General features: G+C 43.3%; 1 protein-coding gene across 1 annotated transcript in view; it reads left to right on the top strand.

The window, feature by feature from the left end:
• The window catches only part of tm9sf3 (transmembrane 9 superfamily member 3), a 144,881-nt gene that overhangs the window by 90,349 nt on the left and 31,207 nt on the right, over positions 1-23,325 (top strand). The window contains exons 9-10 of the mRNA XM_060854284.1: positions 3,654-3,784; positions 10,948-11,087. Of these exons, the coding sequence (XP_060710267.1) occupies positions 3,654-3,784; positions 10,948-11,087 (271 nt within the window). The remainder of the gene's footprint in view (positions 1-3,653; positions 3,785-10,947; positions 11,088-23,325) is intronic.

The raw sequence follows: 23,325 nt of genomic DNA, 5'->3' as shown, positions 1-23,325 counted from the left end.
ACGCTACAATCTCAAATTCGGCACCACAATTTTTTGTGATACACAGAAATAAAATAAATAAATATTGAGCCTTGACTTCAATATCCTGTCTCCTCCCATCATCAGTCTCTACAGGAACTGATTTCTGACTGGGTATTGTTTCAGGATCATGATCTGCTTTCCCAAGCTTCATACCATCTCTAAGTATTACAATGCTTCTTCCTACACCCAAGTCCAGATCATTTATAAGAGTTACAGGACCAAAGCTAATGCTTTAGGAGTACCACAACAAACCAGCTTACTGCCAAAAACGTCCACACAACATCAACCCTTTGCTTCCTGTCAGAGTATCAATTATGCATCCAAATTACTACATTGTCCTCAATTAAATGGGCTTCCGTCTTAAACTGCCTTAGCAACACTTGATTGAATGCCTTCTGAAAGTTCTGAAAGACAACATTTACTTCAATACGTTGATCACCCTTCTCTGTCACCTTGTTTGAGAGGCAACCTTATAGAAGTTAATAAAATAATGAGTTTAGATTAGATTCCCTACAGTGTGGGAACAGGTCCTTTGGCCCAATTGGTTCCCACCGACCCTCTGAAGAGTAACCACCCAGACCCATTTCCCTCTGACTAATGTACCTAACACTTTGGGCAGTTGAGCATGGCCAATTCACCTGACTTGCACATCTTTGGACTGTGGGAGGAAACCAGAGCACCTGGAGGAAACCCACGCAGACATGGGAGAATGTGCAAACTCCACACAGACAGGAATTGAACCTGGGACCCTGGTGCTGAGAGGCAACAGTGCTAGCCACTGAGCCGCCGTGCCGCCCCTATGGATAGTTATCTTTTTCCTAGGATGGCGGGATTTCAAGTCAATGGGACACATTTTAAAGGTGAGAGGAGAAAGGTTTAAAAAAGATATAAGAGGTGATGTGGGTACAATTACAATGTTTAAAAGACATTTGGATAAGTACAAAAATAGGAGAGGTTTTGAGGGATATGGGCGATGACCAAGTAGGTGGGAGTATGTTCGGCTTGGACTGGTTCGATGCTGTATGACTGTCATTACGGTTAGATTGGTGCAGTTTGCCTTTAAGTCCAAGAAATTGAGTAAAAATGAACAGGAGTAGGCCCATTTGGCTCTTCAAGCCTTCGGGGCATTTGATATGATCATGGCTGATCAGCTCACTCGGTACCCTATTCCCACTGTCTTCCCTTTGATCCCTTGCAAAGTATATCTATTAATTCTTGAAAACATTGTGTTTTGTTTGGAATTGCTTTCTGTGGCAAAGAATTCCACATGCCCACCAGTCTTTAAATGAAGAAATTTCTCCTTGTTTCACTCCTAGGTGGCCTAGCTTGTATCCTTAGACTGTGACTCCTTGCTCTGGATTCCCTGTCAGTTTTCTCTCTCATTTTTTTCTGCACGTTTCTTTAAATATGGAATTTAACTTGGACTTTCAGAAAGCTTTTGATAAAGTTCCACGTAAGAGATGAGTATGTAAAATTAAAGCATGTAGGATTAAGGTAGTGTCCTGGCATGGTTAGAGACCTGATTGGCCTGCAGGAAACAAAAAAAACAATTTTTCCAATTCTCTTCCCGCATAGCAACTCCACTAGTTACATCCCCTCAAAGTTCCAGTAGATTTGGAAAGTATGATTTCCCACACAAGATCCATGCTGACTATGTCTGATCTTGCCACTGTTTTCCAAACACTCGGCTATTAAATCTTTTATAATGACCTCCAGCATTTTCCCCACGACCAATTCTGGCTAGCCCCAGTTCTAGTGGGGTTTTATTAGCTATCTTCCACTCCATAGGAAATGTTCCAGAGTCCATAGAATCTTGAAAGATGACCATGAATGCATCCACTATTTCCAGAGCACTTATGTACTCCAGGATGTAAATTATCAGGTCCTGATACTTTTCAGCATTTGATCCCACCATTTTCCCCAATGCCATTTTCCTAATAATAATATCCTCCAATACACCACCTCGTTAGGACCTGTGTTCCCCAACATTTTTGGGGCAATGTTTGAACTATTATTATGAAGATAGACCAAAATTTGTATTTAATTGGGTTGCTATTTCTTTGTTCCTCTTTATGAGCTGCCCCACTCCTTACTGTAAGGGGCCTACATTTATCTTCACTATTCTTTTTGTCTTCACTAATCTTTTTATCTTCACATATCTATAGAAGCATTTACTATGAGTTTCCATGCCTCCCCACAAGCATATTCTCGTACTTTATATTTCTGTCATAATCAATCTCTTTGCCCCCTTTACTGAAATCTAAACAGCTTCATATAATCAGGTCTGCTTTTTTAGCCAGATTGTATTAATATTTATTTGTTTATTTATTTACCTGTTAATTTATCCACACGGACTTGTGCAAATGCTCTGCACGTTAAGACACGTGGCCTTAAGATTTGTCTTTTTCACGTTTTTAATCCCATTTGCATTATTTTGTGCTATACTTCTGTTTGATTCTTGACCTTGAATCACTTTTCTCATTTCCCATTCTGTCTTTTGTTTTTGCCCTTGTTTCCTTCAATTCTGTCTCCCTGCACAAGTTCCCACCCCCCTGCCAGCTGGACTCTCAAGCCCATGCCAGCTGCTCTCTTTTATTAACCCAAGTCTTTCTAAATGACAATAGATTCTAGTAACATCCCCACCATGAATGTTACACTGCTGGTTCTGTAATTTCCTGGTTTCTCCTCACTTCATGTAGAGCAGAGTGAGTGCAGTGTACTAAATTTAAAGAATTTACGAGTACGTTATTGTTTACCTGGAGCCCTGAATAAATTTACGTAGTCACAGACGAAGGGGGTGAGGCAGTGGACCTGAGTATGACCAAAACAAGGAATGTTCCAAGTATCTCTCAAAAAAACACACACATGGGACCTGTGCAGGTTTCCATGACAACATCCTGCATTGGGATGAATAAATTGAGACAAAGGAGAAATTGTTCCATGTGAGAACCAGTTCAAGTGGTGTGGGGTGGAGTGTGACTGCGTTTCCGGTCAAAGAGAAATGATAACACTGGAGCCTTCCTGCTCGAGAATAGATGTGCCGAGAAAAGTCGTCAATTTCAATTAGGAAACAGTTTAGTGACCAATTGGTGTTGAAAGAGTCACAAGGGGGTGGGTAGAGACTGGACAAGGTGTGAAAAAATTAGTTCTGAGTGATACAGGTTAGAATACACAGAACAGGATAAAACAGTGGTCTCATGGAGCTATCCTGTTTGAGGATCCAATAAAGGAGGCAGGAATCAGTAGATTTGTGGACTGTGCTCAGAAGTGCTGGACACTGGCATAAGAAATTATGCCAGTGGCAATCTTTGAAACAAAGGCTTGATGTTCACTGGTGGTCATGTTCAAAGTGTTGGTATTCAGGGGTTGGTGGTGGTCTACCTTGGCCAGGCAGAGGTCAATTTGCCACGCACGAACAGCAACACATTTTGGTGTCAGGTTTGGGGAACTTGAGAGAATGAAGCATTTGCTGCACATTGTGAGGAATATAATTTATTAACTGGAAAGTCATTTGAGCTTCCTTGGCCTGTGAAAGATGTTATGTAAATGCAGTTCCTTGCTTTCTCTGTGAATAGGTGAAGTTGTTTGAAATGAGCTTTAATTTTGGGTTTCTACTTTTTATTTATAAACAGGCAGAAGGTGGATAAAGCAGATGTTCATTGGAGCATTCTTGATCCCAGCCATGGTGTGCGGAACTGCATTCTTCATAAATTTCATTGCAATGTATTATCATGCATCACGAGCTATTCCTTTTGGAACAATGGTAAGCATGTTAGGTAGTCTTCACAAAAATCAGTGTAAATACACAAAGTAGTTTATCTTATCCACCCATAGGCAGTTGTTCCCGACACCAAAGTTTTACTGACTTGTAGTAGATTTGACTGGCATTCGTTACACTTGATGTTCTTTCAGTATTGAATGATGTTATATGCAGGTTTCTTCCTTGCCATGAGGCTGAGTTTAGTCTTGAACTAGTTTAAGCTTGCTCACTGGTATTTTGTGTATCTCTTAAATAATTTTAAAGCTAAAGCATCAAGACTTTGCTCTCAGTATTCACTCTCAGTAGTATTCTCTACCATTAAGGGTTATCCCTGTAATCAGAAACAGACTCTTTGGTCCAACTCATTCATGCTGACCAGATATCCTAACCTAATCTAGTCCCATTTGTCAGCACTTGGCCCATATTCCATTAAGATTAGAGTGCTGCTGGAAAAGCACAGCAGGTCAAGCAGCATCCGAGGAGCAGGAAAATTGATGTTTCGGGGAGGAGCCCTTCATCAGGAATGGCTCCTGCCTGAAAGGTTGATTTTCCTGCTCCTTGGATGCTGCCTGACCTGCTGTGCTTTTCCAGCACCACTCTAATCCTGAGGCTGATCTCCAGCATCTGCAGTCCTCACTTTCGCCATATCCCTCTAAACCCTGCCTATTCATATACCTATCCACATGCCTTTTAAATGCTGCAATTGTACCAGCCTCCACCACTTCCTCTGGCAGCTCATTCCATGCAAGTACCACCCTCTGTGTAAAAATGTTGCCCCCTTAAGTCCCTTTTCTATCTTTCCCCTCTCACCGGAAACTTATGCCCTCTAGTTCTGGACTCCCCAACTCCAGGCAAAAGATCTTGTCTATTTATCCTATCCATGCTACTCATGAATTTATAAACGTTTATCAGGTCACCCTTCAGCCTCTGACACTCCAGGGAAACAGCCCTCGCCTATTCAGCCTCTCCCTCTAGCTCAAATTCTCCAACTGTGGCAACATCCTAGTAAATCTTTTCTGAACCCTTTCAAGTTTCACAACATCCTTCCTATAGCAGGGAGACCTGAATTGCACACAATACTTCAAAACTGGCCTAACCAATGTTCTGTACAGCAGCAACATAACCTCCCAACCCCTATACTCAATGCTCTGACCAATAAAGGAAAGCACACCAAATGCTGCCTTCACTATCCTATCTATCTGCAACTCTCCTTTTAAGGATCTATGAACCTGCACTCCAAGGTGTCTCTGTTCAGCAACACTTCCTTAGACCTTACCATTAAGTGTATAAGTCCTGCTCTGATTTGCTGTTCCAGAATGCAGCACCTCCCTTAGTTGACTCAGTTTCTAAAACTGAATGGAGCACTCGATGTGACTTGAACAATGTAAAGTTTCAGTTCAGCAGGATAGCCTTCATTTTATCTGTTGATTTTTATGATATAAGTGATATATTCCTTTACCTTTAGTAATGGATGTTCAACTTCAATTGTCATCTGTTATCATTCTCAGATTGTCCAGCCTCTCTGTAACTAGATCAGTGGCACATGATGAATTAATGCTTCTAATACTTTCTCCTAGCATTCAGCATCTCATGCATATTGAAATTCATCTGATGCAGCTTGGCTTTTTTTTTAAAATATAAAATCCCTGCAGTGTGGAAACAAGCCACCTGGCCCAACAAGTCCAAACTGACCCTCCGAAGAGCATCACACACCCCATCCCTGCATCTCCCATGACCAGTGCACCCAACCTACACATCCCTGAACACTATGGGTAATTTAACATTGCCAGTCCACCAGATTTTCACATCTTTGGATTGTGGGAAGAAACCGGAGCATCTGAAGGAAACCCATGCAGACGCGAGCACATGCAGATGGTCACCCCATAATGGAATCAAACCCGGGTCCCTGTGAGGCAGCAGGTGCTAACTACTGAGCCAATAATTCAGCAGGGTATTGTGTACCAGGACTATTTGTTTGAGACTGAAGCTTTTTATCAGTAGGGAGGCCAGCCATTCTTGGGGTGTTCTCAGCAAATCACCCCATGGTAATAACATTCCCTTGCTGGTGGGCAGCATGGTTGCTCAGCCTTAGCCTCTGGATGACTAGATTAGCGACATAACTAATATGTCACCACCTGCCTTTCTAAGTGCATCAAAAGGAATAATTTGGGATCATATTGGGCCTTTCAGAATATCCCAAAGTAATTCATAGCTGAGAAATTACTTGGGAAGTGTGATTGCCTGTATTTTAGACATGCAAAACAGCTGAGGTCACAAAAACAAGGAGATGAATGGGCAGTGTGAAAGATGCTGTTGGTTGAGAGAAAAAATGTTGACCAGGATATCAAATGGTTTCATTGATTTTCAGTGAAACATTTTGCGTCTTCTACTGCAGTCAGTTTGGTTTAGTGTCCCTTGGAATATATCACCTCCATTGCTGCACTGAAGTGTCAGGTTAAGTTATAGCCTCCTGGAATGGGGCCTGAACTGTCATATAAGAATGCTACCTGTAAGCCAGACCAACATTTGAGTTACCACCCGACGCCTGGAGGAAGAACACTTCATATCCCATACAACCATATGGAATAAATGTGGATTTCAACAGCTTCCTCATTTCCCCACCCCCATATTGTCCCATCCCAAGCCTCCAACTCGGCACTGCCCTCCTGACCTGTCCGTCACCTTTCCCATCCACCTATTTCACTCCCCCCTCTGACATATCACCTTCTCCCTCACCTTCATCCACCTATGGCTGTCTCAGCTACCTTCCCCCCCACCCCACCCCCAACCTTCCTTCTCTCCCCCCACCCCACCCCCCCTCTCATTTATCTCTCAGCCCTCAGCCCACAAGCCTCATTCCTGATGATGGGGTATGTCCAAAACATTGACTCACCTCCTCGGATGCTGCCTGACCTGCTGTGCTTTTCCACCAACACACACTCGACAACATCCATGATAGGCTTCACATCAGAAAGGACCATTTCTTGCTGAAACCATTTTGATTGGCATTTATTAGTCTACTTAAACACTGGGTAATTTTTAATTTGCTCCTTGTGATCTATTTTATTGGTAGTCTAATACAGCTGCAATATTCTAGTTTGCTGGGTTGCCATTTTGAAACACTGGTTACCGTTTTGCCTTTTCCCAAGCCACTGCACGTATGTATTGGAAGCAGGAGAAAGTCATTTGCCCCCTCAATAAACTCCAGTACAATAAACTTTCCTCATCTCAGGAACAATCCTCTGAACCTTTTGTTTTGGTCTTCTTACCAGTTCAATAGACGTGGTCATCTCAATGTGGTCTCATCAATGCCGTGCAGCGGTGGAAAAATATCTCTGCTTTTGGCTTTATTGCCAAAAGAATAGAGTATAACATTAGGGAAGTGTTGCAACTGTACAAGGTACTAGTGAGACTGCATCTGGAGTATGTGTGCAATATTGGTCTCCTTTTTTGAGGAAGGATTTAATTGTATTGGAGGTAGTTCAAAGGAAGTTCACAAGATTAATTCCAGAGATGAGAGGCTTGACTTGTGAAGAGAACTTGAACAAAGTATATGTAGAGAGGATGTTATCCCCTTGTGGGGCAATATACAATGACCAGTTTTAGACCGAGGGATGGTCGATTTTAAAATAGTGATGAGGAGAAATTACTCTCTCAAACTGTCATGAATCTGTAGAGTATACTGTCCCAGAGTATGGTGGATGTCTGGACACTGAATATATTTCAGGAGGAGATGGACGAATTTTTATTTTAGTAATGGTTAAAGGGTTATTGGGAATTGGCAAGAAATTGGAGTTGAGGCCGCGCTGAATTCGGCTGTGATTGTATGGAAAGGTAGAGCAAGCTTGAAGGGCTGAATGGCTTACTCCTACTCCTACTTCTTATGTTCATTTCCCTTTGCAATAAACAGCAACGTTTCACTTTTCCTAATCACTGGCTTTGTCTGCCTGCTGCCTTTTTGTGACTCTTTGACCAAGACTCAGAGGTTGAGTTCTGCAGCCTTTTTTCTATTTAATTAATAAGCTGTTTTTCCTGATCATGTACTTAGTCTCTCTGTCCAGCTAATTGTAAAGATTATGAATACACTGTGGTTGAAGCCTCAGCACTGATGCCTCTGGACTTTGCTGGCTGCATCTTGCCAAATTGGCAATGACCTATTTATGCATGCTTTTGCTTATTATCTACCCAATTATTCGTTACCACCCCCACCACCCTCATGGTCCCCTCAATGCCTTCCATTGTGCAATATCCATAATTGTGACTAAAGGTATGAACAGTCTAGGCTGATTCATACCTCAACTAGTATTGTCATTTATTCTGTGCTTAATAATCCAAAACCACCCTCGCATTCAGTTAGATGGTTTTAGTTTTAGAGCTGGTGAAATCATAATCTCATTGTGCCCAACATAAGTAAAAGAGTGTAGATGGTAACAGGAGTTAGGTTACAGTGGAGAAGTGTGAGGACATGCAGGAGTATCAAAAACCGAAACAAAGCATTGATTTATCAGTTTCAGAAGATGGAGAACTTTAAAGGCTTGAGGAATTTAGGGAGTAGTGGTCTAGTGTTTGGAGATTCTAAGTAAAAAAATTCTTGCACATCAGTTATATCCTGATGCACAGAGGACTAGTAGACTTGACTTGTCTTGGGGTTCTCTTTGAGCGCACTGCATCCCTGCCATGTTCCAGACAATGAGACTCCGTTAATTGCACTCCTCTGAATCAAAAGGTTGTGTTTTCAAGTCCCATTTCAAGACTTCAGCAAAACAATCTCAGCTCATACTTCAATGTAATTCTGAGGGCTGTTGCACTGTCAGAGGTGCCATCATTCAAGTGCAGCATTAAACCAAGGTCTTGTTTGTCCTTTCCAGTAAAAATGGTTTGATGCTTCTCGGCATTAATTTAAAAAGTGCAGGTGAGTTAACTCGAGGGGTCCTCTTGTGGCACCGTGGTAGTGTCCCCAACCCTGGACTAGGTTTACATTGATTAGGAAATAGGATTTTTCTTTAAAACCTGTTCAGGGATGTTATTACACACCTCTGGAGCAGGTGGGATTTGAATCTGGGTGTCTCAGTCCAGGGGTTAGGGACGCTGAACAAGTTAATTTTATTTTGAATCCACACAGACCCCTTCATCTGTATAGTCCCTTTGTTCAGTTGCTTGCAGTTTATTAGTAACAGCATTTCGCTAATCTTTTAGATATTTTCTAATCAACCTGCCCAGAGACATTATTACACACCATTGGAACAGGTGGGACTCCAGTTTCTTGGTTCAGCGTTCAGGATGCTAACTCTCCAGCACAAGAGCCCTCTCAACATGTTGATTTGAAAAAAGGTTAAAAGAAACAAGTATTCTGGTCAAGTTTTGGATCGTAAGAGCTAACTTTGTGCAAATCGGTGATATTTCCTACATTTTAATAGTGATTGCATATAAAAAATAGTTTTTGGACTTGGCATGAATCGGGCATGTCATAAAGCAGGGGAAAGGTTCTCGGCCCAACGAGTCAGCACCTACATAACTGCTACTAAAAGTGTAATCCCAGCTTCCTGCACTTGTCCCATATCCTTGAATGTTATGACATGTGAAATGCTCATCCAAAATGTTTTTTAAAGATTGAGAGGTTTCTAGGCAGTGCATTCCAGATTCCCTCCACCCTCTGAGTGAGCAAGTTTGTTTTCCCCTGAATCCCCTCTGAATCTTGTATCTCTTAATGTAAAAACATGTCCTCATGATTAACCTCTCAACCAAGAAGAGCACCATCTTTCTATTCACCCTGTCCATACCCTCAGAATGTTAATCGTGTCTTCCCACACCCCTGCCTTCTCTGCTCTAAAATATAGACAGCTTCTACCACTCTTTCTTCATCAATTTTCTTTGTCATCTGCTCAAAAAACTCAATCAAGTTAATGAGTCATGATTTTGCATCCCAAAGCCAAGTTGACTATCCCTAATCCGTCCTTGCCTTTCTAAATACCGGAATGATATCTCTCGGAATCCCCGTCAACAACCTACCCACCAGTGACATCCGGCTCACTGGTCTGTTGTTGCCTGGCTTTTCTTTACCACCTTTCTGAAGTAATTAGCCATCCTCCAGTCTTCTAGCATCTCATTGTTGACTGTCAATGATGTTTCCAAAGCGCTCCATCTCCTCCCAACTGTACACCTCTGAATTGAGAACTGAATCCTGGGCCCACCGATTAAGATAAATATGAGATAACCACATCAATACATAAACAACAGAGAAAAAGTGCCAGTATGAAGCTCCCCTTGTTGCCTTAAGGACCTGTGCTGTGTTGTTCTTCAGTGCTGCTTATGAATGTCAGTGCCTCAAACTGCCTCTGGATGGCGTATGTACACTGCCTTTCTCATGGTGGACAGAGGATCTCAAGTTGGATAAATGAATTAACTAGGGATATCTCATTGAAAATTCCTTTTTCTTTTCCATTCACTGTTTAGGCTCAGACCTTTTCCCTTAGTGAACTGGATGTAGGTTATTGCATTTTGTCAGGACAACCACGTCATTCCAATCTAGAATGCACTTGTGTTATTTTAAAAGGTTTTATTAATATAAATATACCTGGGCAGCTTCTGTTGAATTGTATGTGAATAAGCAGTGATGTTTCAAGCTTGTTTTGTGAGCTGGGGGGAAAAATAATGAAAGACAAAAACCTGAGGCCAGAGATTTTTAAAAATAGCAATTGGTTCAGCTTTTCCTTACTTTAAAATACAAGAATGACAGACTCGTGGCCAACATTGTTGTCTGTAGCAAGAGATCACTTGTTTTCAAGGGATGCTCAGTGATCAGGAATAGACATTGCAGATCAGTTGTTTGCTTTGTGATGGCAGAATTTTCTAGCTATGTTCATATCTTAAGTCTGTTTTTCCATTTGAATTTTCCCATCTTACTGGATCCACTGTGTCCATTAATCATTCCTATGTTGAACAAGTAAATTCAGAATAATCTCCATTTTTATGGATTGAGCTCATTTTTATAAAGACTATGCAGCACTGGCTGCACATGTGTACGATCGCAGTGGGTGCTGTTCACACTGATGTGAGTTTATATTGATTTAGATTTACAAATTATCAAAATGTTTCCGATGTACAATATAAGCAAAGTATGAAGTCAAGTTGAGTTGGTTTTTTGAATGTTCTTTTTCTTCTCAAAGGTTGCTGTGTGCTGCATCTGCTTTTTTGTCATCCTTCCATTGAACTTGGTGGGCACTATTCTTGGTCGGAACATGTCGGGACAGCCCAACTTTCCTTGTCGTGTTAATGCAGTACCACGCCCAATTCCAGAAAAGAAGTGGTAAGTACACAGGACAACATTAAATATTGCAATATGGATGATTTGTTCTTCAAAAGTTAAATATGTAGATTGCTTTTTACATGTTTCAGATCTTTTAAAACTTGAGTTTTGCATGTGTGCAGCTAAACGTTATGGAGAAGCTGTGAACAGGTTGCAGTTTCATTTGTGTTGTTGAAATGACATTGGACATCTTGAAATGTTTTTATACTTGCATGGGGAATGGCATTTTGTTGCCCATCCCAAATCGCCCTTGAACTGAATGACTTGTTGGATCATTAGAGAGGGGAGTTCAGACTCAACCACATTGCTGAAGAGTTGGAGACACATGTAGGCCAGGCAAGGTAAGGTGGTAGATTGTGTTCCATAAAGGACATTAGTGAACCCGCAGGTCTTTACAACAATCGACACTGGTTACATGATCACTATTAGACTAGCTTTAAGTTTCAAATTTTAATTTAAAATTCCAATCATCTACTACGGAAGGATTTGAGCTCTGACTGCAGAATATTAAAACAGAAAGTGCTGCAGAAGCTAGGTCTGACAACATGGGTGGAGAGAGAAACAAAGTTAAAATTCCAACCTCCATACAACTCCCCTTCAGTATTGCCCAGATCATTAGCCCAGTACTCTGGGTTGCTAGTACTGTAACATAACCTCTAAGCCACTGCTTCTTCTCCTTCATAACATTAGCTATACTGTTAAGAATCAACCTTATCTACTCTGTGGAATGTAGTCAGTTTGTCTTTAGGACCAGTCTAGGGCACATAGTACTGAGTACATGAGCAGATGTTCAATCTATTGATGAACAATAAACGGAAGAACAAGTATCAAACAGAATATAACACTTGAGAATTACTTAGGGCAGATGGCTGAAAGTCTGGTTAAAGAAGCAGGTTTAGAGAAATATTTTGGAAGAGAAAGAGAGAGAGAGAGAGAGAGATGTTTCTGAAGAAAATTTTAGAACTTATGACTGATGCAGGTGGGGGTGCAATTGCTAGTCTCGGAGGAGTTAGAATCATTAGAGCCAGGGAAGGATAACAGAGGCTAGAATTGGCCGGGTCAATCATCTCTGAAGGTTGGAGGGCTGGAGATCAGAAATGGTGATGGCAGAAGTCAGAAAGATTTGAAAACAAGGATGAGAATCTTTAAATTGTTTTAATCAGGACCCAGGAAGGGTCACTGGATAGGTAAACAGGAAATAGAGTATGTTAGGACATCAGCAATTGAGTTTGGGTGAGTTCAAGACTATGGATGTTAGGAGGCAGTTTTCGTGTTGGAGAAGATGAGATAACAAAAGCTCAACAGTGTGTCAGTACAGAGGAACCTCGATTCATCAAATGAGATGGGTGGGAACTATTTCAATCGGATGATTGATTACTCGGTTAATCGATTCAATGCCTCACCTCTGGGGCTCTGAGTTTTTTTGAAGTTTCCTTTTCCCTCATTCTGCCCGCCTTGCTCCCCCTCTCTGTCTCAGGGTTTGTTTCTGAGCAGACACACACGGGTGCAAGGAACCTGAAGCATTGCTGAAGCCCTCAGTAGAAAGTGGTTGACACAGCTTGCACTCGTTAAGTCCGCTCCCCGTTCAGAAGACTAGGCAGCAGCACATTGTGCATGAGACCCCACCCCACCCCCCAAAGCTCGCTCTTGTTCAACTCCCCTAACCCTGCCACCCCTACCTTGCTCCTGTCCGAGCCCCCCAAAACCCGGCCCATCCGACATCCCCTCCGACTCCGCCCCCTACGTGAAGGTGTACTGGTTGTTTGTTTTCAAAAGCTGGGTATAGAACATAGCAACAAGGAATTCTTATTACAACTTCATTAAAAAATTGGTTAAGGCTGCAGTCAGAATACTACATGTAGTTCTGTTCGCCACGCTATTGGAAGGATGTGATTGCGCTGGAGAGGGTGCAAAGATGATTCACCAGGATGTTGCCTGTAATTGAAAGTCTGTTATGAGGAGAGACTGGATAGGCTGGATTTGTTTTGCTTAGAGCAGAGGAGACTGAGGGTTTTGATCTGATTGAGGTATGCAAAAGATATGAGAATCTTGGATAAGGTAGATCATGAGAATCTTTTCCCCAAGGCAGACATGTTGTCCGTATCCAATTCGTCAATCATGTTATAGTGAATTTATGTTAACGAATCGTGTGTTATAGCAGAACGACCTATGCAGACAGGGGCGTGTCTTCCACTCTGCTTCCTAAAGTTCCAAACCAGAGGTTACAAGTTTAGTGAGGAGTAACTAAGGAATATTTTTCATTCAGAGGGTGGTAGAAATATGGAAAACATTGCCTGAGGCTGTTGGAGGCATATATTCTTGCAACATTTAAGCATCTGGGTGAACACTTAAAATGCAAGGGCATAGTAGGCAGTTGACCAGGAGCAGTGTAAATTGGATTAGTGTAGCTTGGTGTTTGTTGGTTAGTAAAGATTTGATTTGATTTATTATTTTCACACGTACAGTGAAAAGTTTGCTAACCAGACAAATCATACCTTACATGCGTTCATCAGGGTGATGTAACACTACACACAGTATTATGTTCTAACTACAGAGAAGATGCAGAGAAAGATCGCCTATAATGTTGATCAGTTCATAAACCTGATAACAGCAGGAAGAAGCTGTTTGAATCTGCTGCCTGTTTTTAACCTTTTGTATCTTCTACCTGATGGAAGAGGTGAAAGTGAATATAACCGGAGTGGGAGGGAGCTTTGATTATATTGGCAGCTTTTCCGAGGCAGTGTTGATGGAGTTAATGGAAGGAAGGCTGGTTTTTGCAATGGACTGGGCTGTGTTCATTACTCAGTATTTTCTTGCAGTGTTGGACAGAACAGTCATCATACCAAGCAGTGATGCACCCAGATAGGATGCTTTCTGTGGTGCATCTATAAAAATTGTCAAAAGTCATTGTGGACATACTGAATTTCTTTAGCTTTCTGAGAAAATAGAGGCATTGGTGTCCTTTATTGACTGTAGTATTGATGTGGATGGACCAGAGTACATGTGTGATATTTATCCCTTGAACTTGAAGCTCTCTACCATCTCCACCTCAGCATCATTGGTACAGTCAGTTCTGCTAGTGGTAGTTCTGTTCTCATGCAATCCAGTATTATAAGAAAATCGTGTGGTAGCAGCACCATTGAAACTAATGGGTCTAGAAACGCATTATAACCAATGCATGCTTTTAAACTTTGCGCTTTGTGAACCGTTCTTCCCCATCCAATTCATCAGTCATGTTATAGTGAATTTATGTTAACGAATCGCGTGTTATAGCAGAACGACCTATATAGACAGGGGCGTGTCTTCCACTCTGCTTCCTGAAGTCGATGATCAAGCTCCTTCATTTTGCTGGCATTGAAGGAGAGATTGGTGTCTCTACACCATGCCACTAAGCTGTCTATCTCTTTTCTGTATTCTGTCTCCTTGAGATCCAACCCACTACAGTGGTGTCATCCGCAAATTTGTAAATCGAGTTCGAGTTGAATTTGGCCACACAGTATATAAGGAGTGCAGTAAGGGCTGTATATGCAGTCCTGCAGGGCACCGGTATTGAAGATTATTGTGGATGTGGTGATGTCACCTATCCTTGCTGATTTTGATCTGCAGGTAAGGAAGTCGAGGATCCAGTTGCAGAGGGGAGCGGAATTCTAGTTCTTGGAGTTTGCTTAGAATTATGATTTGATTAGATTAGATTAGATTACTTAGTGTGGAAATAGGCCCTTCGGCCCAACAAGTCCACACCGACCCACTGAAGCGCAACCCACCCATACCCCTTCATTTACCCCTTATCTAACACTACGTGCAATTTAGCATGGCCAATTCACCTGACCTGCCCATCTTTGGACTGTGGGAGGAAACCGGAGTATCTGGAGGAAACCCAAGCAGACACGGGGGGAATGTACAAACTCCACGCAGTGAGTCGCCTGAGTTGGGAATTGAACCCCGGTCTCTGGCGCTGTGAGGCAGCAGTGCTAACCACTGTGCCACCGTGCCGCCCACAATTATGGTGTTGAAGTCCCAGTTAAAGTCAATAAATGGGAGTCTGGCATTGTCCAGATGTGCCAGGGATGGTGTCTGCCATTGAACTTTTGCACCAGTAAGTGAATTGTAGTGGATTGAGGCAGTCTGGGGGCTAGAGTTGATATCTGCCATCAGTAACCTCTTGAGGCACTTTATAATTGATGGATGTCAGAGCCACCAGGAGATAGTCATTAAGACACATTGCCTGATTTTCCTGTGGCACCAGTATGATAGTGGTCTTCTTGAAGCAGATGGGAACCTCCTATAGCAAGGAAAGGTTAAAGATGTTGGCAAATGATCCTGCCAGCTGGTCTGTGCAGGATCTGGATGTACAGCGGTGACTGCCCCTGACTACACTCCTTATATACTCCTCTGGCCAAATTCAACTCAAACTCTCAAGAAGGCCGATCTGATGGCTGTGACTGTGGTTACAGGTGTGTCCAAGGCTATTGGGGCAGGTGACATCATTTTACTAACCTATTCAAAATGAGCATAAAGAACATTGAGCCCATCAGGGAAGGATGCGTTGTTGTCAGCAACTCTACTTCACTTTGTCTTGTAGTTCATAATATGGTGTGTGTCTTGCTGTGTTTGTGTAGGACACAATCAGTCTAGGACCCTGATTTAGTCTGGTATTGTCTCTTTGAGTTCTTGATGGCTTTGTGAAGACAACTTGGGCTGAAGGACCTGTATCTATGTTGTGACTCTGACGTGTCTCCAGGGAAAATCCGTGGCAGTTTGTAGTAGCTGCTGGAGACAGTGTCCTTGTCTTCCAAATACTTAGTTTAGATTAGATTACTTACAGTGTGGAAACAGGCCCTTCAGCCCAACAAGTCCACACTGACCCGCCAAAGCGCAACCCACCCATACCCCTACATTTACCCCTTACCTAACACTACAGGCAATTTAGAATGGCCAATGCACATCTTTGGACTGTGGGAGGAAACCGGAGCACCCGGAGGAAACCCACGCAGACACTGGGAGAACGTGCAAACTCCACACAGTCAGTCGCCTGAGGCAGGAATTGAACCCGGGTCTGGGGCGCAGCATTGTGAGGCAGCAGTGCTAACCACTGTGCCACCGTGCCGCCCGTGCAAGACATACTGCTTATTCAGTTCTGGATGCCAGGCGAGTAACATGACAAACCAAAGGCACTGAAGTAGTCGAGATAGATAGTGATGGGATAGAGTTGTTTTGTCAGTGTATATGTAGAATCTGACATGTTATTGGCTAATGTGACCAAAGCTTCTATAGGTGAGCAATAGAGCATTATGGGTAGAGGACGCCAGAGCAATGGTATAATAACTGTTAGATAAACCATTGCATGTAATTGGCTCTGATTAAAAAGAAAGGAATGGAGCAGGCTTGGTAGCCAAGCTGGTGAATGGATGATGTCAGTGTCAAAATGCATGACGAGGGATGGTTTATCATGGTCAGTCACCAAAGTATATTGGGCAGATGTATTTTGTGACTTCGAGCATCATTGCAGTGCTGTGACAGCGCAGTAACTTTTTTGAAGGTACATAACCCAAGTGTTTTCATTATCTTGTTGATTGAAGCTATATGATAAAATAAGGCCCTTAAGGAATATAAAAGAAGAAGAAAAGAACTTAAATAAAAATTAGGAAGGCCAGAAGGACCATAATATGTCCTTGGCAAGTAGAATTAAGGTGAATACATACATTAAGAACAGGAGACTGGCTGAGAAAGGGCAGGTCCACTCGAGGTCAAAAGAGAGAACTTGTATGGAGCAAGTGGTTGAGATCCTTAATGGGTACTGTGTATCAGTATTCATCCAAGGAGAAGGATGTTAATGATGGTAAGATTTAGGGTATGCTGATATTTTGGGTCATGGCAATATTAAGAAGGAAGAGATCTTGCGTTTCATGAAAACATTAAAATAGATAAATCCCCAGGGCCTGATGGAAGCAAGAGAGGAAATTGCTGGGGACATGACAGAGACCTTTGTAGCTTCTTTAGCCACAGCCGAGGTCCCAGAGACTGAAGCATAACCAGTGTTGTTCCTTTACGAAGAGCAACAAAGATATTGCGGAAATTATTGCGGGTTGGAGGGTTTGAGCTATAGGGAGAGGCTGAATAGGCTGACGCTGTTTACCCTGGAACATCAGAGCCTAAGGGGTGACCTTATAAAGGTTAATAAAATCACGAGGGACATGGATAGGGTAAATAGACAAGGTTTTACCTGGGGTGGGTGAGTCCAGAGCTAGAGAGCATAGGTTTATTGTAAGAGTGGAAAGATTTAAAAAGGGGCCTAAGGGCTACCTTTTCACGAAGAGAGTGGTGCAAACATGGAATAAGTTGCCAGAGGAAGTGGTGGAGGATGATACAATTACAACATTTAAAAGGCATCTGGATGGGTATATGAATAGGAAGGGTTTAGAGGCATATGGGCCAAGTGCTGGCAAAAATGAGACTAGATTAATGTAGGATATCTGGTCGGCATGGATGAGTTGGACCAAAGAGTCTGTTTCTGTGCTGTACATTTCCATGACACTCTAATTGAGGCGGTAGAGCAGTGGATGTTGTCTACGTGGACTTTACTAAAGTATTTGAGAATGGGAGTTGAGATGTTATGTTAAGAACATACAGGACATTGATGAGACCTCTTCTGGAGTACTGTGTGCAATTCTGATCACCTAGCTCGAGGAAGGATGTTAGGAAATTAGAGAGGGTTCAGAAAAGATTTATGAGGATGTTGTTTGGAATGGAGGGTTTGGGTTGACAGGAGATGCTGGATAGGCTGGGACTTCTTTCACTGGAGCGTAGGAGGTTGATGGGTGACCTTATAAAGGTTTATAAAATCAAGAGTGGCATAGATAAGGTGAACAGTAAGGGTCTTTTCCCTAGGGTGGGGGAGTTCAAAATTTGGGTTTTTTCATGGTAAGAAGGGAACGTTTTAAAAAGGACATTAAGAGGAACTTTTTTTAAAACTGTGATTCATGTGTGAAATGAACTGCCAGAAGCAGTGGTGGTTGCAGGTACAGTTACAACATTTAAAAGACATGAGGATAAGTGCGTGAATAGGAAACGTTTAGAGGGATACAGGCCAAATGCAGGCAACTGGGACTAATTTAGTTCGGGAATGTGGTTAGTCTGGACGAAGGGTCTGTTTCCATGCCATATGACTCTATGTAACAAGGTCCGTCTTGGTAGGCTGATCGAGAAGATTGTGGTTCTGTTCGCTGAGCTGGGAATTTGTCCAACGGAACGAGGACATGCAGCAACCCAAAGGACTAGCCATACTACCATACATCGAGAGCATTTCTGAACTGACAGCCAGACTGCTGCGACCACTAGGACTCCTAACAGCACACAAACCAACAGCCACTCTCAGATGACAACTCACCAGAACGAAGGACCCGATACCCAGCATGAGCAAAACCAATGTCGTGTACAAAATCCCATGCAAGGACTGCACAAAACATTACATAGGACAAACAGGAAGACAGCTAATGATCTGTATCCATGAACACCAACTAGCCTCGAAACGACACGACCAGCTATCCTTAGTAGCCACACACACAGATGACAAGCAACATGAATTCGACTGGGGCAACGCTACTATTATAGGACAAGCCAACAGAACAGCCAGGGAATTCCTAGAGGCATGGCACTCATCCACAGATTCAATCAATAAGCACATCGACATGGATCCAATATACCGGCCACTGCAACGGACAGCTGGAACTGACAACCGGAAGCGGCAGATTCAAACCACTATAAATGCCGGAGGAAAGATCACAGAAGCACTTCACGGAGGATCCCAAGTACTGAGGATGTCACCTAGACGGAACGAGACATCTGCAACATAAATTCCCAGCTTGGCGAACAAAACCATAGCCGTGTAAGGTAATGCATTTTGGGAGGTCAAATACAAGAGAAAAGTGTACAGTACATGGCAGAACCTTTAGAAGCATTGATAAACAGCAATCTTGGGGTGCAAGTCCTGAAAGGTGGTAAAGAAGGCATATGGCATACTTCATCAGTTGGGGCATTGAATATAAAAGTTGGCGAGTCATGTTGCAGCTATATGTAATTTCAGTTAAGGCACATTTGGAATATAATATGCAGTTTTGATCACTATAGGAAGAATGTAGAGGCTTTGGAGAGGATGCAGAAGAGATTTACCAGGATTTTGCCTGGATAGGAGAATATTAGCTGTAAGGAGAAATTGGCAAACTTGGGGTTTTTTTGCTAGAATTTTGGAGGCTGAGGGGGTGGCCTGATAGAAGTAGACAAAATCGAGTGTCATTGATAGTCAGAGTTTTTTCCTAAGGTAGAAATACCAAATACTGGGGACATAGGCTTTAGGTAAGATGGAGAAAATTTAAAGGAATAGTCCAAGTCAAGTTTTTTTTCTAGAGGGTGGTAGATGGCTGGAACACGTTGCTAGGGGAAGTAATAGAAGCAAAGACAATGAAAGTGGCACTTATTAGAGGGCGAGACTAAACACACATGAACAGTGTGCAGGCAGGATTAATTTGGAATGGCATCAGACATAGTGGGCAAGAGGGTCTGTTCCTATGCTATATTGTTCCATGTTCTATGATTGTGCATGAATCTAGCAACACTAGTTTGTGTTGCAATATTACATGCCTAAGAGGAGAAAGTCATGTCTGCAGCACGGGGAGGTCCCAGAGGACTGGAGAATTGCTAATGTTGTAACCTTGTTTTAAAAAAGTAGCAGAGTTAATCCAGATAATTACAGACCTGTGAGCCTGACATCAGTGGTAGGGAAGCTGTTGGCAAAGATATTGAGGAATAGGGTTTATACCCATTTGGAAGAAAATGGGCTTATCAGTGAGAGGCAGCATGATTTTGTGCAGGGAAGGTCATGTCTTGCAAACCTAATCAAATTCTTTGACTGATGAGGGAAAGGATGTAGATGCCATATACATGGAGTAAAAAATGAGGTCTGCAGATGCTGGAGATCACAGCTGCAAATGTGTTGCTGGTCAAAGCACAGCAGGCCAGGCAGCATCTCAGGAATAGAGAATTCGACGTTTCGAGCATAAGCCCTTCATCAGGAATAAGAGAGAGAGCCAAGCAGGCTAAGATAAAAGGTAGGGAGGAGGGACTAGGGGGAGGGGGCGATGGAGGTGGGATAGGTGGAAGGAGGTCAAGGTGAGGGTGATAGGCCGGAGTGGGGTGGGGGCGGAGAGGTCAGGAAGAGGATTGCAGGTTAGGAGGGCGGTGCTGAGTTGAGGGAACCGACTGAGACAAGGTGGGGGGAGGGGAAATGAGGAAACTGGAGAAATCTGAATTCATACCTTGTGGTTGGAGGGTTCCCAGGCGGAAGATGAGGCGCTCCTCCTCCAGCCGTCGTGTTGTTGTGTTCTGCCGGTGGAGGAGACCAAGGACCTGCATGTCCTCGGTGGAGTGGGAGGGAGAGTTAAAGTGTTGAGCCACGGGGTGATTGGGTTGGTTGGTTCGGGCAGCCCGGAGGTGTTCTCTGAAGCGTTTCGCAAGTAAGCGGTCTGTCTCACCAATATAGAGGAGGCCACATCGGGTGCAGCGGATGCAATAGATGATGTGTGTGGAGGTACAGGTGAACTTGTGGCGGATATGGAAGGATCCCTTGGGGCCTTGGAGGGAAGTGAGTGTGGAGGTGTGGTCGCCCACACCTCCACACTCACTTCCCTCCAAGGCCCCAAGGGATCCTTCCATATCCGCCACAAGTTCACCTGTACCTCCACACACATCATCTATTGCATCCGCTGCACCCGATGTGGCCTCCTCTATATTGGTGAGACAGGCCGCTTACTTGCGGAACGCTTCAGAGAACACCTCCGGGCCGCCCGAACCAACCAACCCAATCACCCCGTGGCTCAACACTTTAACTCTCCCTCCCACTCCACCGAGGACATGCAGGTCCTTGGACTCCTCCACCGGCAGAACACAACAACACGACGGCTGGAGGAGGAGCGCCTCATCTTCCGCCTGGGAACCCTCCAACCACAAGGTATGAATTCAGATTTCTCCAGTTTCCTCATTTCCCCTCCCCCCACCTTGTCTCAGTCGGTTCCCTCAACTCAGCACCGCCCTCCTAACCTGCAATCCTCTTCCTGACCTCTCCGCCCCCACCCCACTCCGGCCTATCACCCTCACCTTGACCTCCTTCCACCTATCCCACCTCCATCGCCCCTCCCCCTAGTCCCTCCTCCCTACCTTTTATCTTAGCCTGCTTGGCTCTCTCTCTTATTCCTGATGAAGGGCTTATGCTCGAAACGTCGAATTCTCTATTCCTGAGATGCTGCCTGGCCTGCTGTGCTTTGACCAGCAACACATTTGCAGCCATATACATGGACTTCATTAAGACATTTGGTGAGATTCCCCATGGAATGTTGATGGAGAAGATAAAGTCGCATGGGATCCATGGTGTTCTGGTTAGATGGATAGTGAACTGGCTGGGCAAAAGGAGACGGAGGGTAGGAGTGGAAGGGAGTATCTCAAAATGGAGACCTGTGATCAGTGGTGTTCCACAGGGATCCGTGCTGGGAACACTGTTGTTTGTGATATACATAAATGATCTGGAGGAAAGTGTAGGTTGCCTTGTTAGCAAGTTTGCAGATGACGCTATGACTGGTGGAGTAGCAGATAATGAAGGGAACTGTCAGAGAATACATCAGAATATAGATAGATTGGAGAGTTGGGCAGAGAAATGGCAGATGAAGTTTAATCGGACAAATGCGAAGTGATGCATTTTGAAAGATGCAATTCTAACATATACAGTATGTGGAAAAGTCCTGTGGAAAATTGAGGTACAGAGAGATCTGGGTGTTCAGGTTCATTGTTCCTGGAAGGTGGCAACACAGGTCAGTAGAGGTGGTCAAGAAGGCATACAGCATGGTTTCCTTCATCGCACAGGGTTTTGAGTACGGCTGGTAATGTTACAGTTGTTTAGGAGTTTGGTTCAGCCACATTTGGCATGCTACGTACCGTTCTGGTCACCACATTACCAAAAGGATGTGGATGCTTTGGAGAGGGTGCAGAGGAGGTTCACCAGCATGTTGCCTGGTATGGAGGGTGCTGAGCTATGAGGAGAGGTTAAATAGATTAGGATTATTTTCATTGGGAAGATGGGGGCTAAGGGGGACCTGATTGAGGGCTACAAAATCGTGAGAGGTAAAAACAATCGGGATAGCAAAAAACATTTTCCTAGAGCAGGGGATTCAATTACAAAGGGTGGTGAGGGGAAGAGTTTAGGAGAGATATACGTGGAAATTTCTTCACGCAGAGGGTGGTAGGTGCCTGGAATGCGTTTCCAGTAGAGGTGGTCGGGGCAGGAATGATAGCATCGTTTAAGATGTATCTAGACAGATAAATGGATGGGCAGGGCGCAAAGGGATACAGATCCTTAGAAAATAGGCTGTCGGTTTAGATAGAAGATATGGATTGGCGCAGGCCTGGAGGGCCAAAGGGCTGTTCCTGTGCTGTAATTTTCTTTGTTCTTTGAAAATGATCAGTTGTGCAAATTTCATTGACTTTTTCCTGTTGGAGCAGTGTAGACATGAGTCTTCATTGCTCAGCAAAAGTTGTTATATTATGTGTTTAAAAAAAAAGGAATACACAGTTGGACTGTCAACAGGTGTACCTGGAACGTGTCAACCAAAGATCCCACCCCAAAGACTTGAGCAAGAAAAATAGACTGACACTTCCATTGGAGTATTAAAGGAAGTGCATTAAGTGTCTGATGTAACACCTTACCAATGAAATACTAAATAGAGTATCAGTCATTGTTTCATATGGATGTAAAAGGTTTAATAGCACTATTAAGACCTATGTTCCAGGTGATATTTATCCATCAAAAAGCATGATTTCCAGAATCACAGAACTGTTAAAGTACGGAAAGAGGGGAGATCCAAGATGGCGGCGACTCAGCAAGTCTGAGTTTACAGTGCTCTTCCCAAAACCTGGGTAAAGTGAGTTACTCACCCCCACCACACTTACCAAACCACCCAAAAAATTTTCTAACCTTAATTAGCTGCTTACTATTATATTTAAGCAGTTTAATATTAAGTGGATAATGAGTAAACCAAAGGGATCCCGCAGCTCTCAGAAAACAAAGACCCCTCCCCCACCCTCCTCTCCTCCTCCGGCTGCAGCTGATGTAAAAACAGGCCTTGAAGAGATGATTGCCAGGCTGGAAACGACACTCGTCAATTTCATCGCAGAATCCAGACAGAGATGGAATGCA

This window comes from Hemiscyllium ocellatum, chromosome 43 (assembly GCF_020745735.1).
Source record: "Hemiscyllium ocellatum isolate sHemOce1 chromosome 43, sHemOce1.pat.X.cur, whole genome shotgun sequence".
NCBI classification, from domain to species: domain Eukaryota; kingdom Metazoa; phylum Chordata; class Chondrichthyes; order Orectolobiformes; family Hemiscylliidae; genus Hemiscyllium; species Hemiscyllium ocellatum.
This window is presented reverse-complemented; position numbering and strand designations above follow the sequence as displayed.